Source organism: Dendrobium catenatum, unplaced genomic scaffold (genome assembly GCF_001605985.2).
Source record: "Dendrobium catenatum unplaced genomic scaffold, ASM160598v2 fragScaff_scaffold_1196, whole genome shotgun sequence".
Lineage (NCBI taxonomy): Eukaryota > Viridiplantae > Streptophyta > Magnoliopsida > Asparagales > Orchidaceae > Dendrobium > Dendrobium catenatum.
In genome coordinates, this window is record NW_021319658.1 from 557620 (window position 1) to 578740 (window position 21121).

The window sequence follows — 21121 nt, forward strand, 5'->3', positions numbered from 1 at the left end:
TATATATATATATTATGGGAAAACTTATAAGGTATGAGCTTGGTATTAATAGGATCAAATAGCACCTAACAAAAATTAAGGGTAATACAATTTCATGTAAGAAAGTTCCGCATAATGTGTTATCAGATGTAGTAGAATTTGATAGAAATATCTAAAAAGAAACCATAAGCTCAAGAGAACTTAGGGAGTCACTACAGGAAAACCTGGTATTACCGGCGGATAAAATCCGCCGATAAGATGTGAAATCCGACGGAAATATGGGTTTCCGACGCACGTTCCGGCGGAATTTCATGCGCCGGTTTGGCTTGCGTAGGTAAATATCTTCCGATGTTTATAATGCGCCGGAAAAGTTTCCGGCGCAAAAAATGTTGTGGAGCCGGCGATTTTCAATCGGTAAATTCCGGCGATAACTGCGCTAGCAATTTGTGTTGTATGAGTCTGCCGGTAATTGCCGGCGGATAAAGTGCCGTTGGACGCCGTAAATAACCTACGGGTTGTTTACGGCACAAACTATGCGTCGGAAATAGCTGGCGGACACGAAACCGGAACACGCACCGGTAATTTAAATACACGGGCGCCATATCCGCCGGTAATTACGCCGGTGATTTTCCGCCGTAACGTGCGACGGAACAAGTGGAATGTTGGTTTATACCGACGCCCATGCCGGCGCAACGAACGCCGGAAATATTCCGTCGTAATATGCGCCGGAAAATGCGTCGTAACGTTTCCGTCGCACCAAAGCGCCGTTACATGCGCCGTTCTTTACCGACGAATCATTTCCGCCGGAACGTTCGACGGTAATCGCGTGTTTTCTCGTAGTGAGTATTGTACCTGTAATTGTTGATAATCTTATGGAAGAAAAATGTCGCTTCTTAAATTACAAAGTTCGAATGCACATCATAAATGGATTGATAAAGGAAAGAGAATGACAGATAAATAGAAAAAATTCTCATCTAGAACAAAACCACCACAGTTGGATGTGATGATTTGGACGCATTTGGGGTGGAAGATTTAATGAAGTAGGATTTAAGGATTCAACATTGCTTTTATATTCACTCAAACATTGCTTTATTATTATTATTATTTATTTAAACTAATGTGAGCTATTGAATTGAGAACCATTATTTATTTTATCTCTGTATCATGAATATGTGTTCTCTATATCTTCAAATGATTTATAATATACAAGCATTTTTATATTTCACAATTTTCTCAAGTGTAATATATTAATGTATTTTGCTTGTTTTACTTCAACTTATATTATTTGTATTGCATCTAATTTAAATAATATTAATTTTCTTATCTTCATTTTATTTCTAGAGCTTCACGTATTGGAGAAATATAATAGAAGATTTCATCCAAAAAATTGAATTTAATCTTGTGTGTAATGACTACAAAAGAAGAGATCAGTTACTCAAATAATGAAATTTTTTAGTTTTAAATTATTCAATTTAACAATTATGCATGTTTTATGTTTTATATATGATTATGTTTAATTTTTTGTCACATATTTGCACATGACTATAGGATTATTATATAAACGATTTAAATAAAATTAATATTTATTACATCATCCAATTCAACTTCAATCCAACCATCAAACCGATAACATTTCCTTCTTGTTCGTTGTCTAATATAATGTTCACAATGATGAAAAATTTTAATAAACTTGCAAAAACAACAAGTCTTTATCTCACTTCATGTGGTATGTTACGTTTTTCTCCATTATATCATATTAAGAGTCAAATTCTCATTTAATTCTAATAAAAATTGTCATTCTTAATATTTTTTAACCAAGTCTTTTTAGGTCTGCATTGCTGTTTATTAACATAGGTCGGATCTAATACATCTACTCATTTAACAAGGTCATCAAAGAGGCTGATATTTTATATGAATAAATCATCTAAGGCAGCTTTCCATAATCTTATTTGTTGTTAGGCTACTCTAACCTTTCCACTCATTTCACATTATATCTCTAAGTGTAAAGCTACTCATTCACTTGAGCATCCTCATCTTTACAATACTTTATTTAATTTATTTTTGCTCTTTAAGAACCAACATTTTGTGCAATAAAGCATTGCAGATCGCATCAACTTCTTATTAAAATTTTCCTTAAGTTTGAGTGGTATTTTTCTATCACACAATAGGCCTGATGCCTTCCTCCACTTCCATCATCCAACTTGAATTCTACTAGTAATATCCCCATCTATTTGACCATCGATTTGAGCAATAGAACTGCGATATCTAAAACATGCACTCTTTTTAATGGCTTAATCACCCAACCTCATAATCCCAACACTATATCTATTATTTTTAAAAATTGCATACCATAGATTCGATTCAGATCTACTCAAATTAAACCTTTAAACTTTAAGGTTCACCTCCATAATTCTTGTTTTTCTTCATCTCCCTCTCCACTCTTATCAACAAGAAAAATATATGCACCATTTTCTTCCAAATACAAGTTGAATGTCAAATGAACATATCTAGATTTTTGTAGTTAGAAGCATATTTGAATGTCATTTTGAACACCCCCCCCCCTCTCGATCATATGTAGTTCAATATGATGATCCGACTATAATAATTGATGATAGAGCATTCTAACTATCATAGCTAATCATAGGATTGAATATCATATTGGCTCTTTGGAATCATATATAATTATCTCCTAAATTTGATTATGGTAGACAATAAGAGATTTAAAGTTTTGTAATTTAAACATATTAGAGAATGATATCTTCACCATTTAAGGTGACATATTATTCATGATGGTGAGTTCAGTTATAAAACCAAAAAAATATTTAAAAGTCAATACTCAAACTTTTCCAAATAAAATATAATCATAAATTGCTTTGCAATTTTAAAAAAAGCTTACAAACAGCTCACATTTCAATATTTCATCGACCACAATGAATGCACTCACAAAATACATCGATTTTCATTCTAAAAATTCATATACACTACTTATGATCTATATAATCATATCATATATACTCCATTATAAGTATTAAAAATAACTAAAATAATAAAAAAAGGAATATGAATATGAAAGATCAATAAGCACATATGTATTCATTTTCAATGTATTGCAAAAAATAAAATATAATTGTGCTAGATTCAGAAAATACCAAAATGTTCTAACGGTAAGCAACAAAAAATCCTACTGAGCAAAATTTTACTTTTTTTAAAATTAACTAAATCACCAGATATTATATATCAACATTCTTAAGCTTTAATTGAGCTAAAGCACTATTTTTAGTGCTTTAAAATAAATTTTTGAATAAGAAAAAATTCCTATATTTTTAAAATCATCTAACTGAAAATCTCAAATACATACTCTATTATGCCATTTAAAAATAAGGAAATTAATTAAGCACTTACAGTTATTCCATAAGCTGAAGCCTCAAACGTTTCAATAGAGTTGTAGGACCCATGCTACGGAAGACTAGTTACTAAGGATAGAAAAGATCTTCAACAATATGTTATGTCTAGAGAATAAAAAGTACTATTGACATTATCTTTGTTTGAATAAGAGGCTGAGAAATGATGGATTGTATATCAGAGAGCAAAAGGTCATAAAGTTGTATGACTACAATCCACTCTCGTACATCAATGCAAACCTTGTAGGTAATGATGAACTTTTATTTGTTTTCCTAGGTTTCTTAAGTAGTCAAGGTTGCTTGACAACATATAAAAACTTTTCTCATTAGATTTTTTTAGAAGCGGACAAGGCCCACCACAAATAGGGGTGTCAAAATTGGAATTTGGGTCAGATTTGGTTGGAACTTAGAATTGACTTGGGTTCAAATGAGTTGACACTAACCCGACCTTGTTATGTAAACGGGTCGAAAGTTCAGACCCGGACCCGACCCGTTGGGTTATCAAGTGACCCGACCCGGCACGACTGGACGACAATGGTGGGACGGCGAACAATGGGGCTCATGTTGACTGTGGGAAGGTGGGGCAATCGATGCAACACGTAGGCGGGCGTGGGCAGCTCGGACGACGGGCAGCCTTGTATGCGATGCGCTAGCGGGCGCCCGTAGCTCGGACACAACGCGCGGGCTGGCACGGGCAGCTTAATTGGATGTGACGCGCGGGCTGCCTTGACGCGGGCAGCTGTGTTGTTTCCTTAGTAGTAACATTTTAGCGCACCACATTTATTTAATAATAGTTTTGATTATTTATTGATCATGTCAAATTATATAAGAAGACGTGTCAAAATGGAATCGATTAAGTGCTCCAATAAACTTCAACTTTTTATAAATTGGTTTAAAAATGCCTTTTAAGTATATAATTCAAATTCATTCGATCTAATGATCGAACCTATGTTAGACCTTTTATTGCTCATGCCATTTAAACAAGTCATTAAAGGCTTAAATGCTAGATTACATGTTTCAATAAGTTTCAAGAAGTTATTTTTAGAAAATGTTTAGTAAGAATCTTGTTTGGATCTATTTATACTAATAATCAAACAAGTCATCCAACTTTCATAAATCATATCAAACAATCTGACGTGACAAAGAAGGATAGACTAAGGGCATCTCCGACCGAAAAATCCATTTTCTACTCCAAAATATTGTAAAACTCCAAATTGCAGTAATTCATTTCCAATCGAACTCCATTTCTTTTCTCTTCTTTCGTGCGCTTCTTCATCTTGTTACGAAGATAACCATCTTTCTCCTCAATCTTTCACGCGCTTCTTCAGCAAATCCTGTAGCATAACAAATTAGCGTAGTTGAACAGTGCTCACCTACCGAATTTTGACATACGATTAACATTCAAATGGAGCAAATGATGAATGACATATCATCGTATGCAGTTCGGTTGGAGATGATCCAAATATTCTAATAAAATTCAACTATTTTACCATTTTAAGAATAACATGTCAAAATTACTATAAATTTCATTAATATTTATTTGAATCAATTGTGATACTCTATGATTAAAAGTGAGTGTATTTGGATTAAAAAAGAATTTTAAACACATTTAAAAAACATTAGAAGTATATATATTTTTAATTTTAGAAATATTTAAATAAAAAAGTTTAAAATAAATATCAGTTATACATTTTTAAAATTTTAGTCATCATGAGGCATGAAATTATTATTTATAATTAATTTAAAAATATAATTGATCAGACATTATAATTATAAAATGCAAATTTGGGAGCAAATTTACAACCGTGTCTGCCAGGCCGACGACTCATTCCGGTTTACACAGGGCTCGCTCCTCTTCTACATTCGGCACCTATCGGAGTTGACGAAATAAACCCTTGGCTTTTCTTGTCTCTCTACCAAACTGCAGCCACGCCGCCGCCGCCGCCTCCCCCGCTGAAGCTTTTATGCTCCATAGCTATCTCCAGGGGTTGTCGTTCGGTTCTTCGCATCAGTACTGCATCACCGTTTTCTCTCTTCCACACCGTATCATCGCCATTGCCGGCCGCCAGCGCCATGACGGAGAAGGGAACAAATAATTTTTGTAAGGATGAGGCGTACCTCCACTCCGTCATCCAGAAGCGAATCAGCCAATTTGAGTCCATTCAAAAGCAACAAATTGCCTACCGCCAGAGTATTGGGGGAGAGCCCATTAAGTGAGTTTGAGTCGCCTTTCCTCCTGAATATTAACTTTTGATACTTCAAAGTGATGTCTATGGATTTAATTGGGCAATTCATTCGAGTTTATTTTATGCTTTTCGGAATTGCTTGCGGATTTTGGATGAAATATGCAATTTCTGTGCTGAGATAAGTGGAGATTTGCTATCGGAGGAACCTCGTTGCATTTTTAATATATCCAGTGAAATTCACAACAGCAAATGTGTTGGCCATTGTGCCTACAATGCCAAAGTTCCCGGCTGAGCTATCTAATGAAAGGCACGGTCTTCTTTCTGTATATGTTAGCTTCAAACGCTGGAGGCTGGGGCTGGTGGAAATCCTCAGTGAATTAAGAAAATTTAATTTTGTAGAAGACAGATGAGAAAGACTTCTTAGTCAGCACTCGTTAATAGAATGTGTGTTTAAATTATATATTTTTGCCGCTTGATTGTGACATTATGAACAAATTTTCTTTAGTTCACTTAAGGCCAGTTTATTTATATGCAAGTATTCGAAAATTATTGGGACTAGGTTCCATTAAGTTACTTTAATTGAAGTGATTTTATATATATTTTTTTGTTTTGAAGGAACATTTCTTCTTGCTAAACTTATAGTTATTTGAACTATACTAAGTTTCTATATTATTTTATTGCAATCATGATATAAGTAATATCCTAGTTCGACCTCATTTTAATTTTATGTTATTTTATTGCTGCTTCATGCAAAAATTAAAATGAAGGTGTTTACAAGTCTAATAAGTGGAACTCTCTTCTTACATTTATGATGGTGAGTTTCAAAATTCTGAACTCACTTTCATCTACCTTCTACTAAATAAATATTGAACTCAATTCCAATTACTTTCAAAGACTTTGTATCAAAACAAACTAGTTCTTAGTGCTTGATGTTCATTGTGCCTAAGATGGGGTGTTTCTCTTAGTATTGATGTTGATCTGTGTTTGTTATTTAAATACAAATTATTTTACCATGGATCTTTTTCATCATTAGCCTAATCCTAGCTATTTGGGGATGTGCTTATGAATTCTCATTCTCAAGTCTTCCCTGTCGAGTGCTTAAGGAGTTGTAAAATTTGTTCTATGCAAATCTTCTTCAATCTATGTTATCTTTTGTCCCCCTTCTTTCTCCCTTCCTAATAATTCAAAACTAATTTTGTATTTGAATATGTCTAAACCACTTTAGTTTATTCTTCATTACCTTATCTTTAGTAATGCTACTCTTTTATCTCTCTAATATATTCAATCCCGTAATATATCCATCTTAGTTTATTTATACATTTATCTAATGTTATCATTTTTATCATACTTAATTTGTTTATCAATGACTTTTTTTACTTCTAAAGTTTCAATACTCATATTCATGCAACATAGCAATCATAATTGCTGCTTTTTTGACATTTAGGGGCTGTTTGGAAACAAGATTTAACTGGATTAATGCAGGATTTGAGTAATATTTAGCATGAATCTCGCCTAACGAGATTTGAGCAGTATTTAGCATAAATTTGGCAACAAGATTTAATGGCAACGATAGTGTTATTTGCTTTAATCTATCGATGATAAGTTTTCTCTAAAATTAAAATTAAAAATTTTGCGGCTACTATAAGTTAAGTATTTAGTGCATATCAACTAGTTTTAATTGCAAATTCTCTATCATTATTAGAAAGTATAATTAACCATAGGAGCTCATGCTTATGAGAAGCTAGAAGACATATCATAAAATCCTCTCAAAAAAGGTAAAAATCTTTGGATAGTGTTTTATCTACAATTTAATTTGCTTTTTTAAAAATTTGACTTGGACACAAAACTCTCTCAGAAGATCCAAGCGTGAATTTTTAGAGGCCATAAGAAGTTTATAAATAAAGATTTGGGACGCATAATTCGTAATTTTATGTTTGGATAATTTTTTTATAGTATCAACTTTTGAGTGCAATTTAGATTTGTGGCTCTATTAAATATCAATATATTATTTTGGATATGAAAATTGTATAATCCAAATACTCAGAATGGGCTATAAACAAGATGGAACGACCAATAACTATAAAAGTCTACCAAAGAAGAAGGAATACATATATGCCACAACTCCCAATTGACAATATTATTTTGGCAACATAAATGGTAATAAAGCACTAGTATAATATTTTCTTTTATTTGTTTTGGCCACATGGGAAAATTTTTTCAGCACTCTCTATCTCTTTTTCTTCTCTCAACCTTGAGGATAAGGTTATTTTCAAAGGAGATGGGAGTGTTAAATATCAGCATATTATTTTGGATCTCAAATTTGTATAATCCAAATATGCAGAGTGGGCTACAAGCAAGATAGAACAACCAACAACGATGAAAGTTTGTCAAAGAAGAAGGAATAAATATATGCCACAACTCTCAAATGGCAATATTGTTTTTGGCAACATAAATAATATGGGTCCACATGTGTATAAAAGCACTACTATAATATTTTCTTTTAATTGTTTAGGTAGACTGGGTCTGTAGCAACTTGTTGGTCTACATAAACATTATAAATACATCTCTAGTTCTAAACAAAAGCATTTTGGAATAAAATTTTTGGTTTCCCCCTTCTCATATATCTTCCCTTTCTTTGGGAGTTCACATCTCCTCTAAAGGTGCTTAGTCTTCTTGATCCTTCAAGAAACTTATCAGACTCCTTCGAGTGTTATATAAGTGCAATCATCTGATTCCGATGGAGTTGATCTCCTTTTATTGACGTGAAACCATTTTCTTAAATCGCTTGTTCTATTTCATCTATATAATTTATTATTGCTTGTTTAGTGTTCTTAATTTTGATGAAAAAGTAACTTTGAAAATTTGATGTCAAATTTAATTCAATTTGTTCATTAATTTTATTTGTTTCTAATTTTTTGCTTAAATTCTTGAAGTTTTTTTACATTTCATTATCAAATTGGCTTAAACTCTAGTATCACATATTTTTATCTAAAGGAAATGAGTTGTTGAAGTAGTTTGTTACTTTTGATCTACAAGTTTTCTATTTTCTTTTTCTCGTGAAGCATGCAACACATTATATTAGTTGCATTAAGAAATGTAACCCTGTCATTATATATTATTTATCTATCACCTTATCTTCTATTAATATTGATTGATTATTATAAATATCATCACATTATAATTAAATATCATATACTAAAATTTTCTTCTACTTAGCCTAAGCCCTTATTCTACTTGCTTTATTTTACTTATTAATTTGGATTTCATACCTAACTTTTGACATTCTTGTACTCATTTTGCTTTACTTCTTAATTTGGATTTAATACCTGACTTTTGCATTCTTTCTCTTTATCAAGGATTACTTTGCCAGATGGCACGATTAAAGAGGGAAAGAAGTGGCAAACATCACCGTTGGATATCGCTAAGGGACTTCCTGGTGGTTGGGCTTCTAGTGCTTTGATTGCCCAAGTAAGTTGTCCCATCACCATCTTCTTTTTTGGGCAGTGCCAATCTATGGGCTATGGCATGCACTAATGTAGTTGCATGTATTAATGTGCATATTATGTTTCATTTTATTTGAGATAAGAATGTGAGTTATATTCCTGTAGTTGATAATTTTCACTTGTATTTTTTATCGGGGAAATAATGAGATTTAGTTACCATATTAGTTGTGAAAGTTTTTCTCTTTTTTGAAATTGTTTACTCAAATAAGTAGTTTTGGAAAGATTTTATATATTTTGTTTTTGTGCAAGCATAAAACCTACAATATAAAGTTATAAATTTCCTTGTACCTTTGCTGTACATATATATCTTGTGAAAAGGCTTCAAACTTCTTATGTACTTGGTTTTCATTTTTTTAATTTAATTGGAATCATTAGCGAAAATGTTGTTTTATACAACATTATTTTGTTGCTATTTTATCGAGTGCATGGATCCTTTTATAACTTTCTTCCTTACTGTTGTTGAAACTAATTTTAGCTATTATCTAGTTGAGAAATTGAAACTGATAGTTTTTTTTTGTTATTTTGTCTTTTTAAAGGTGAATGACACTCTCTGGGATATGTCAAGACCACTAGAGGAAAATTGTGAGCTTAAGCTGTTCAAATTTGACAGCAATGAGGGACGTGACACATTTTGGCACTCAAGTGCTCATATCCTAGGACAGGTACTTCATGATACAATTACTTGTCATTTTAGATTAATGGTTGATTGAGTATAGTAAGAAATTATTTTTTCAGTGGTTTTAATTAATTTATTTGTTACTTTTAGGATTGATACTTTACGCTGCATTTTACTAATCCTCGTCCTTGACCTATCTCTAAGATGCAATTATTTCATTAATCGAGCTTTTTCTTTTGTTCCTAGTCTGTTGAGATGGTGTATGGTTGCAAGCTGTGTATTGGGCCATGTACTACCAGAGGAGAGGTAATGCTCTGCATGTTTCCTTCATAAAGAATACGATTAAAATAATGCATCTTAATTTGTTAAATTATGCAATTTTCTATGGAAACTAACAATTCTATCATCTTTTTTTTTTCGCTCTTTAAGAGACTAGTAAGGTGTCTGAGGAAGCAATCTACGATGTAAAGATTTTAGCTTTTATTAATTTATATAATAGATTAGATTCGAAAGAGGGCGAAATATATAATTATAAGTTAGCCAAACAAAGAGATATGAGTAGTCAGGATTTAGTTTATGTGAAGTACATGAAGGATGAAGGTCAAAAAGTTCTTTTTTTTAGAAGATGATATTCAACAAGGTGGATGAGATATTTTGCTAAGCTTTTCAATGAATATTTTGAGAATACGATTGAATTTAGTGACGTTAGCACTCTAAATGAAAATATATATTTTTATTTTTATCAGTGTATTAGTAAAACTGAAGTTAGCGAGGTTTTAAAGAAAGGGAAGTGTGAAAAAACTATTGGACCTAATAATATTCCAATAGAGGTGTGTAAATGCTTTGGAGATAAAAGGAATTTCTTGGCTTATTAAACTTTTTAATATTATTTTGAAGACTAAAAATATGTTAGTTAAATGGAGAATGTGTGTGTTGATTTCTATTTTTAAGAATAAAGATGATGCACAAGATTGTGTGAATTATAGAGGAATTAAGTTGATGTGTCATACTTTAAAACATTGGGAGAGAGATATGGAGCATAAGTTACAACGTGATACTAATGTTTCTCAAAATCAATTTGGATTCATGTCAGGTAGGTCTACTATGGAAGCTATTCATTTATTGGGAGGGTTCATGGAGAAGTTTAGAGAGAATAAGGAGGATCTACATATGGTATTTATTGATTTAGAGAAAACATATGATAAAGTTCCAAGAGAAGTGCTATGGAGAGTTCTAGAAAAGAAAGGGGTTAATAATGCTTATATTCAAGCCATTAGGAATATGTATGCAGGAGTTGTTACTTGTGTTCAAACACAAGGTGGTTTGACCAAGTATTTTCCTATTCAGTTGGATTACATCAAGGATCAGCCTTAAGCCCTTATATTTTTTGCTTTAGTCATGAATGTTCTTACTAGACATTTGCAATAGGATGTACCCTGGTATATGCTTTTTGCTGATGATATTCTTCTTGTTTATAAGACTAGAGAGGAAGTTGAAGGTGAACTCCAATTATGGAGGTCAACTTTAGAGTCTAAAGGTTTTCGTTTGAGTAGATCTAAAACCAAATGCATGGATGGTGTAATTTTAGTAGTAATAGTTTTACTAGGGCGTTTGTGACTTTGAGCGATCGAGTCATTAATAAGTATACTCGTTTTAGATATCTTGGGTATTTTGTTCAGAGTGATGGTGAAGTAGATGGGGATATTATTAGTAGAGTTCAAGTTTGATGGTTGAAGTGGAGGAATGCTTCGGATTTGTTGTTTGATAGAAAAGTACCACTAAAACTTAAGGGAAAATTTTATAAGATGGTGGTGAGACTTGCAATGCTTTATGACGCAGAATGCTGGCCATTAAAAGAGAAGCATATTATTAAGTTAAGTGTTGCTGAGATGAGGATGCTCAGGTGGATGAGTGGATTTACTCTTAGAGACAGGAGACGAAACGAGCATATCGGTGAAAAGGTTCGAGTAGTTCCAGTGATAGATAAGATTAGAGAGAGTTGCCTTAGATGGTTTGGTCATGTAAAATGGTGGCCTTCCGATGAGCCTGTTAGGAGAATCGATGTGTTAGATTTAGCCTATGTTAAGAAGGTTAGACGTAGTCCTAAAAAGACTTGGTTAGACAATATTAGAAATGACTTTTCTTTATTTGATTTAAATGAGAATTTCAATGGAGAAAAATGATTCATGTAGCCGACCCTATATAGTGGGATAAAGGCTTGATGTTGTTATTGGTGTTGTTGTTTTTTGCTCTTGAGGAATGATATTTCGGAGGGTAGACCAGCATTTTTCATCTGTATTAATATGCTAAATCATTTCTCCTTTGATGAATATGAATTGTTTCTTCTGGATTTTACAATTTAAATCTTCTCTAGGGTTTCTACTATGATGCATACTATGGGGACGCCACATTGAATGAAGAACACTTTGGTCAAATACAGTCTCATGCAGCTAAAGCTGTTGCGGTATGGCTTCACTTACAGTTGCATTTTGTGAAAACTTTGGTATCTTTTCTATACTGAAATCAACTACTGCGGCTTCTTTAAAAAAATCCAACTATACATGTCATTTCATTTCTATGTTATTCGGTACTTCTTAATGATCTCTCTACTCTTAGTTTCTTTTTTTTTTTCTCTCTTTGGTTCTCTTTTGTTTAAATGACTTGTTCATTTGCTATTCAGGTGGATTAGTCTTATTATTTACACTATAAATTGTTAGTAGTAGTCAGAAAGTTTGACATATGATGGTAATTTTCAAAAGAGAGATGACTGGGCTTTATTTATGGAATATATCAAAATGTTGTTATTTTTCTTTTTGTAACTCCACGTTTATTTGGTGCTTTAGAAGAGCTAGAAATGATATGATAGGTTGGAAGGGCACATGATGTTTATTTGGAGAGAGATAAGGAGGTGGGGCGACAATTTAATATATTGAAGATCAAGAATCACAAGCAAAGTTGTCACACTCCACGCCGATCCTCTACCAATCAATGCAAGGTGCAAAAGAGAAAAACACACGATTCCTCAACATTCATAACTCATAACCATTCCAAAAATATTCATGTCATATTTCGTCACATTCATCGATAAAAAAACATTCAAAATATTTCATTTATAACATATGTAAATAATTATAGAGCAACTAACAACCCAAAGCATTTTTATAAAAACATCTCCCATACTTCTGCTCAGGACTCATCTTACATAGCTATACAATAAAACATAAATTTTAAATTGACCTGATTCTACTCGGCTTAAATTTAACATCTAGAATGAAAAAAATTGGTGAGCTATGAGGCTCATAAAGATATGCAATTCTAATATAGAATTTAAGAAAGAAATTATAGTGAATAATATGCACGTATTTATGATTGAACTAAATTCATAAGTTGTTTATAAAAAAGAATTAACATATATATGCTCATATGAACTAGTAATAAACTAATAATATAATGCTTATTATAGTGTCATAGATAAGACATTATCATGTCATTTAGTGATTTAAATATCCAACTTTGAATTTATTCATATAGATACTTCATTTAATACTTATGTTATGTGCTATCTCATTTCATTTGAAGCCTAAAAATATGTCATGATTAGATATCTAAGTTTTTGACCATCACTATAATATAAAGTTAGCCTTTATAGCTTTATAATAATGTTAAGTGAAGCTAAGATAAAATTGAATATTATCACCATGGAACTATATTGAGGTCCATTTTATTCCACTTGCATAGGTATTATAATATGTTGTTGCCACTCATCACTAAACATGACATTCCTCATGCTTAACCATTTTTGATAAATTAATAAACTAGTAATTAAATGGTTCATGCATTAACATAAAAGACAACAATAATACAATGCATATATATGAAGAAAAAGAAGTTAGTAGATAACTCATTGTTTTTCTTTCTTATCAATTAATGAAACATTAATGTAATTATAATATACTTAATTTTGAGCTTGAATCATTAAAATCAACATGTGGTCGTTTACACCTGAATACTCCATTGTAGAGACATTCAAACAATATGAAGAATTTCTACTGCACTTCATACTTCATTTGGCTCAAATGCAATTTTACATGTCAGAATATTAAATAATTTACTTTTCAAATTAGAATTTACATTTCTTAGCATGACGAGTTGCCTCGTCGATTTTGATTCCCCACAATCTTTTATGCTTGTAAGTTGCCTATACAACCCAAATTTCCAACTTACATAATTATTACAATTTCTGCCTTAATCAAAATACCTACAACCCAATTCATTCCTAAATGATTTCTTACCTCAAAATTTCTTCTACTCATACACCATTGGAATCCCACAACAATTGGGTATAATTAAGCAAGGGACTTATAAATTAATTTCTATCGTAACTAAATTAAACTCTTTTTTAATCTTTTTATTCCATTCCTCATTCCTTCTCCTATCTCTGCTTCTTTCCTTTCTTCTTATTTTTCCTCAGCCGGAATCCCTAACTCAGCTGCTCTGCTTGCTTCCGCACATCACTCCTAATGAGTAGAATATAATTGAATAAATTTTTGTGAAAGTTGGTATTTTAGGATATAATCTAATAAAAAAAAAGTACTTTTTACATTATAAAAAATGGGTTTATATAAGGTGCCTGGAAAACTGATATAAAGTCATGATAGAGAAGCACTAAACAAGAAGCCAAGAATTGGAAGGACTAATTCCTGGAACACAGATCATGCTAGTATGGGAGAGATGAGACTTCCATTGAAAACATTTATTAGGACAGTTGTAGGGGTGAAGTTGGTGGAATACCTGGAGACGAATTTTTTATAGAATCTAAGCTGGTGGATGTGGTCGCATGTGGTGAGGTGGCATGATTTCTTTAGTAGAAATGGTCTTTCTAGGATCTATTTTTATCAAGCATGTGCATTTCGTGTAGGAAGGATTTGACATGATCGTGAGAAATGAAAGCAGAAGAAAAAGGTGCATTTTTTATTATTTTCCTTCAACCATTCAGAGCAGATGTGCCGACTTGCCTTGAAGAAACTAAAGGAACTCAGGGGACAGGGTGAGTATTATTTTTACTCTTGTTCTTCTTGGGAAGACTTAAAAGAAACGTAACGGACATGGTTGATAACATTTTTACACCAGCTTTTCTTTCTTTTTGATGGTAGGTAGATTTGGTAGTTGAAATTGCGTAAGTGACCTTATAGCTTGCTTGAGTTAAAAGTCTGGAACAACATTTAAACTACGAAATTCATTTCACATTTCATGAATAATTAGTATCACTAATAAAAGTGAGATTGGAGGATCCCTGTTTGTGGATCGTGAACAAGCTTTCAACTTAGTGAGAGGATGGGAAAATTGTCAGGCTTTTGGGTGATAATAGGGAGTTATCATAAAGTAAGAATGGTATACGTTTTTTCCATGTTTCTTTCTGATTTTTCTTTTTTTCTTGAACTGAGCCATCTGTTACACAGAAAGATGAAGGGTAAGTAGTGCGGCTAAGTTTGGCATGTGGGATGAATTCCACGGCTTTGGATCACCAACTCTTAGTTTCAGATGGATTTAGTTTTATGGGGAGGAGGTTTTAATTTTGATTAGATTATGTGGCTTCTTAAGTTAAGCAGTTTCAGCGAAAAAAGGGGTTGAAATTTTGTATTGAACTTGAAACTTAAATTTACATTTCAAAATTTTAGAGTTTGGTGAGATATTTAGGTGTAGCTTATGCAATTTAGGAGATTAAATGGAAGAGAGAGTTAAGTGGGGTAATTAGGAGTTAGAGAGAGTATTACAAAACAGAGGATCCTAATTCTCTTCCTGTGAAGAAGAGAGAGAATGTGCAATTGTGGGAAGAGTGAACATTTTTGCTAGAGAATGTACGGGAGAATAAAGGTAAAGTAGAAAATTGAAAAATAAGTAAAACTATAGGAAATACTCTTTTGAACTCCAACAAATTGATAATTTGGAAAAAAATAAGTGAAAAATATAGGGTATTACTCTTTTCAACTGCAAAAGAAGCAATAAATTGATAAAAAATAGAACAGAAGATCAGAAATTTTGTTATAATTCTAAATTGATTTTTTGCATGCAGCGGATAGTGAAACTATTAGAGAACTAAAAGATGCACACCAAAATATGCAAAACAGCCAATCTTCAACCTGTTGTTGTCGGATCTTCGAGGCAAGAAAATTAGGCAGCCAAAATAAAAGCTACTGGAAATTTTCCTTCAATTGTTTCTAACATCATTAATCAATCATGGAAGCCCTTACATAAGATCTTTTACAATTCTAATTATTGATTCAAGTATTCTTTTTCTTGTTACATTCCAAACTAATCTCAAGTTTTAAAGAAACAATGCAAACTCGGACATAAATGATTATAGTTCGGAAAAGCATGAAAATGGGTTCAATTTAGCTCTTGTCATTTGTCTTGACTCCTTGTGCTTGGCCGCCTATAAGAAACTGACATTATCTGAACTAACCTGGCTGGATGGTCATAAAATACTATCAAAATTGTATCAGGCAAAGTTTTTTTTTTTTTTTTTAAATTCCTAGAGAAGTGTTATGGAGAGTTCTAGAAAATAAAGGAGTTAATAATGCTTATATTCAAATCATTAAGGATATGTATGTAGGAGTTGTTATTTGTGTTCAAACACAAGGTGGTTTGATCAAGTATTTTTGTATTTCAGTTGGACTACATCAAGGATTAGCCTTCAACCCACATCTTTTTGCTTCAGTCATGGAGTTCTTACTAGGATATTCTTCTTGTTGGTAAAACTTGAGAGGGAGTTGAAGGTAAACTTAAATTATGGAGGTCAATATTAGAGTCTAAAGGTTTTCATTTGAGTAGATCTAACTTCAAATACAATGAGTGTAATTTTAGTAATAGATCTAGTAAATTTGGGCGATCAAGTCATTAATAAGAGTACACATTTTAGATATCTCAAATTTATTGTTTAGAGTGACGGTGAAATAGATAGGGATATTATTACTAGAATTCAAGTTGGATGATTGAAATGGAGGAATGCATCAGGCTTGTTGTGTGATAGAAAAGTTCCCCTCAAACTTAAGGTAAAACTCTATAAGATGGTGGTGAGACTTGCAATGTTTCATAGCGCACAATGTTTGCCGTTAGAAGAGAAGCATAAAATTAAGTTAAGTGTTATAGAGATGAGGATGCTCAGGTGGATGAACGGCTTTACTCTTAGAGATATAATATAAAACGAGCATATACGTGAAAAAGTTAAAGCAGCTTTAGTGTTAGATAAGATTAGAGAGAGTCATTGTAAATGGTTTGGTCACATAAAATGTCGGCCTTTTGATGACTCGGTTAGGAGAGTAGATGTATTATATTTGACTTATGTTTAGAAAGGTAAAGGTAGACCTAAAAAGTCTTGGTTAGAAACAATGTTTTAAAAGGCGAAATAGGGAATCGAGGCGTTTTGTCTAAGTGAGGTGAGGCATAAGCCTCCATGCAGATCGAGGCGTAAGGCTCAAAATGGTAAAAAATAAGCTAATGTAAAATTATAAATAATGATAAAAATTGACAAAATATTAAGTCAATTATGAACCTGAAAAAATATCGTTGATATTTATATCTGAAAAGAAAAATCTTTTCATAATATGTAATTTACATTTAATTTATATTAATTAGGCTAATTATATTAATATTTAATTAATAATTATATTCTTAATTAGTCAATTAAGTTAAATTAGATAATTAATTTATGCACTAATTATACTATTAATTATTTAATTAATTTGCTTAATTATTAATATTTTAAATTATATTAACTAAGTTAATCAATAATAACTTAGCTGCGTCTAGGGTTTTCCTTTCATCTTCTCTTTTCCTCCTTGCTGTTCGGCTTCGTTGCTTGACAAGAGGTGTAGAGGTTGCGTGCGTCGCTTCTTTGGCTTCTTCGTGGCTCGACTTCGCTCCTTAGACGACTTTCCCTTCCTGTCGGTTGGCTCCTTTGTGGCTGTTCGACTTCGCTTCTTAGACGACTTTCCCTTCCTGTCGGATCGTAAGTTACTACATTTTGGTCAGTAGAAACAACGGGAGCTCACTGTCTGTGAAGGTAACTTTCTCCCTTCTGAGGCGCTGCCTAGATGCGCCTCAGCGTCTCACGCCTTGAGGCGTACGCTTCCGTGGAAAAAGGTGTAAGCCTCGCCCAAACGTTCGAGGCTTAAGCCTCAGTTTGCGAGACTTCCGCTTCGATTTGAGGCGAGCCTCGAAGCGTCCGCCTCGAACGCCTTTTTAATCCATGGTTAGAAAATATTAGAATGATGTTTCTTTATTAGATTTAAATGAGAATTTGACTCTTAATAGGACACAATGGAGGAAAATGATTCATGTAGCCGACCCCAAGTAATGGAATAAATATTTGTTATTGTTGTTGTTGTTATTGTATATTTCCTTTGCTTGTATTCTGAACCCTCATAAGTTTGCTCTTGGTTTAATATTGTGAATTAATGGCCTTTTTTGTTTAAGAAATATGCGCAGTTCCTTGCATTTCAAGTTATATTAGTTTGTTTTATTATATTGTTTGTAATTCTTAAATGGCCAATTTATGAAAAGCAACATGTTTTAAACTAAAATAAGTTTAAGGAGCAGGTTTACGGAATAATTTAAAAAGGAGCAAATACGGACCAAATCACACATTAGAAATAAAGTGTAAATAATTAAATAAATGTAGCACTTCATTATTTAAGAATTAATTAAAAATATTAATTTAAGGAAATTAAAAATAAAGAGAAATTCCTGATTTTAATAAAATAACGAATTATAATGATTTTTTTAAATAAGCATAAAAGCCAGTTTATAAGAAATTGAACATTTTTGTTTAAAAATAAGTTTATAATGATTTTTTTTATAAAATTAGCATAAGCATAGTTTCTTAAGAAACCGGAAAATGATTTCCTGTTTCCTTAGAAATCATTAAATTGAATTATTTTTTTAGAAATTGTAATTGATTTTTCTGGTTTCTTTGAAATCTTTGAAATCATTTTCTACTTTTGATAGAAACCGCAAAATAGTTTTCAGGTTTCAATAGAATCCGGAAAATAATTTTCTGCATTTTAGATTACGTAATTTAATTTTCCATTTTCTCTAATGCGCGATTAGGTTCTCCATATTTTTTTTTTTTTTGAAAATTATTCCTTAATCTTATTTTAGTTTAAAACATGTTCCTTCTCATAAATTGGCCTTTAAATTTAATTCGTATTAAGTAGTTATTTCTTAATAACATACTATCTGATTGAAGAGAACAAACAATTGTTATTCTTTTTGAAAGAAAAAAACATCGAGAACCTGCAGCCGTTTTAAACCAAGTTTGTCAGCTTACAAAGTGCTATTCACAGCGCAAGGGGCTCATTTTTTTGCTTTGAAGCACTAAATTGAAACGAAGCCCTCATTTTAGTTGGTTGAAATGTCACAAAAAAAATCATATAGTAGTATCCAATAATCATAATAAAAATTGCAATTACGAAATAATCTATTATGACATACAACAACAACAACAACAACATCAAGCCTTTATCCCACTACGTGGGGTCGGCTACATGAATCCTTTTTATGACATATTAAGTAAAAAATTAGTAAGAAAATTTATTACCAACTATTAAGCAACAAGACATACACGCGGTTGATGAGTAACACTTGATATTAACCCATCATTGAACTATCTTCTTCTTTAACTGAATGGAGGAATGGAGTGTGCTTGTCCCTTGCTCTTCATAGTGACGACGATATGTACACTTGTCCTGTTTGATTGAACTTTAGGGTGTAATCCCTCTTTGCAGAGCAATGTGTAACGGCATTGCTCTGCTCCACACTGTACTTAAAAGTGCACGTTTCTTTGCACTTTTAAATGGTCTTTTTTCTAGCGCTGCATAAAACAATTTCATCATCTTTTCAGAATTAATAGTAGACTATCGAGGGTTACTTGAATAATATTATTAAGTGTTTATTGCAGACTCAATTATATACCATATTCTAAATACAGGAAAAGCAACCATTTGAGCGGATTGAAGTCTCCAAGGAACAAGCTCTTGAGATGTTTGTTGAAAATCAATTCAAGGAAAGTTTTGCTCTTTTATTGTCATTTGAAATGATTACATTTTACATGTCTCATCTCTTTCTGATTGCTGTCCTTGCGATATGCACCAAATGAATCTGTGTATTTGGAACTTGATAACTACTTGCAGATAGAAATCATTAATCAATTACCTGATGACAAGACGATAACTGTCTATAGATGTGGTCCTTTAGTTGATCTTTGTCGTGGCCCACATATCCCGAACACATCTTTTGTCAAAGCATTTGCTTGTCTAAAGGTAAAGGTCATGTTGATTTTCTGAACTGCAATTATAAGTTCAATATTGATGGATTGAAACTGCATCCATATAGTCAAGTTATTTCTTAGATTTTTTTTGTTAATTTAAGTTTTTTTACAATTAATTTTTAGGCTTCATCCTCCTATTGGAGGGGCAAGTCTGATCGGGAGAGCCTTCAAAGAGTTTATGGAATTTCCTTTCCTGAATCAAAACGTCTCAAGGTGTGTGTTTACATATTATTCTGGGTTATGCTATTTTCCTATTTACTTATGCTGTCCTTTTGAAATTTCGTTCCCTAAGGTTTTCGTATTCCTTACTCCGACAATATACTGTGGCCCTAACTTGCACTGCATAATTAATAGAATTTCTTAACATTTTCGGTGTGCTACATTTAGAAATTATTGCTAGTAGGCTAATACCATGCGGTGATTATTGTTCAAATCCCCTGCTTCAGCCTGTCTTAGTAAAATTTAACCCTCTTTTTAGACCCACCTTGACCCCACACTCACAAAAAAATGGTCATTTTCTACATTCTCTTTGCAAAGTATTTTTTCATGCTATGTACAGTTTTTTGGCATTTAAAACTCAAATTTTTGTGCTTTTATCAAGCTTTAGCCCTTATTTTTTGAAGGAATATATTGCACTGTTAGAAGAAGCCAAGAAATATGACCATCGTATTCTGGGACAGAACCAAGAGCTTTTCTTTTTCCATCCGCTAAGGTTTGAAATATTTTTTTGTTCACTTCTCCCTTGAGAGTTTGAGCGTGTAATATTTTTCTTGCATGACTATACAGCCCTGGAAGCTGTTTTTTCCTGCCATATGGGACTAGAATTTATAACAAGTTAATGGAGTTCATCCGATCTCAGTACTGGAAGAGGGGATATGAAGAGGTTTCTTCTTTATATTTTTCATTCCTGGTTATTGGTTAGACAAATCTGAAACAATTAATGAAACATTTGTGCCCAATTTTTATGCTGCTTTATTTATCAGGTTGTAACACCAAATATGTACAACATGCATTTGTGGGAAACCTCAGGTCATGCAGCTAATTACAAAGAAAATATGTTTGTATTTGAGGTAATGTCTCATGAACGGCCAGAACATTTGACTAGTCCC

The 21121-nt window shown here is 32.4% G+C and overlaps 1 protein-coding gene across 1 annotated transcript in view; it reads left to right on the top strand.

The window, feature by feature from the left end:
* Nucleotides 1-5197: 5197 nt before the first annotated feature.
* The window catches only part of LOC110111092 (threonine--tRNA ligase, mitochondrial 1), a 42905-nt gene continuing 26981 nt past the window's right edge, over nt 5198-21121 (top strand). Inside the window, exons 1-11 of the mRNA XM_020842804.2 lie at nt 5198-5593; nt 8923-9034; nt 9606-9731; nt 9932-9991; nt 12060-12149; nt 19674-19748; nt 19876-20004; nt 20136-20225; nt 20636-20724; nt 20799-20895; nt 20996-21082. Of these exons, the coding sequence (XP_020698463.1) occupies nt 5454-5593; nt 8923-9034; nt 9606-9731; nt 9932-9991; nt 12060-12149; nt 19674-19748; nt 19876-20004; nt 20136-20225; nt 20636-20724; nt 20799-20895; nt 20996-21082 (1095 nt within the window). The 5' untranslated portion in view covers nt 5198-5453. The remainder of the gene's footprint in view (nt 5594-8922; nt 9035-9605; nt 9732-9931; nt 9992-12059; nt 12150-19673; nt 19749-19875; nt 20005-20135; nt 20226-20635; nt 20725-20798; nt 20896-20995; nt 21083-21121) is intronic.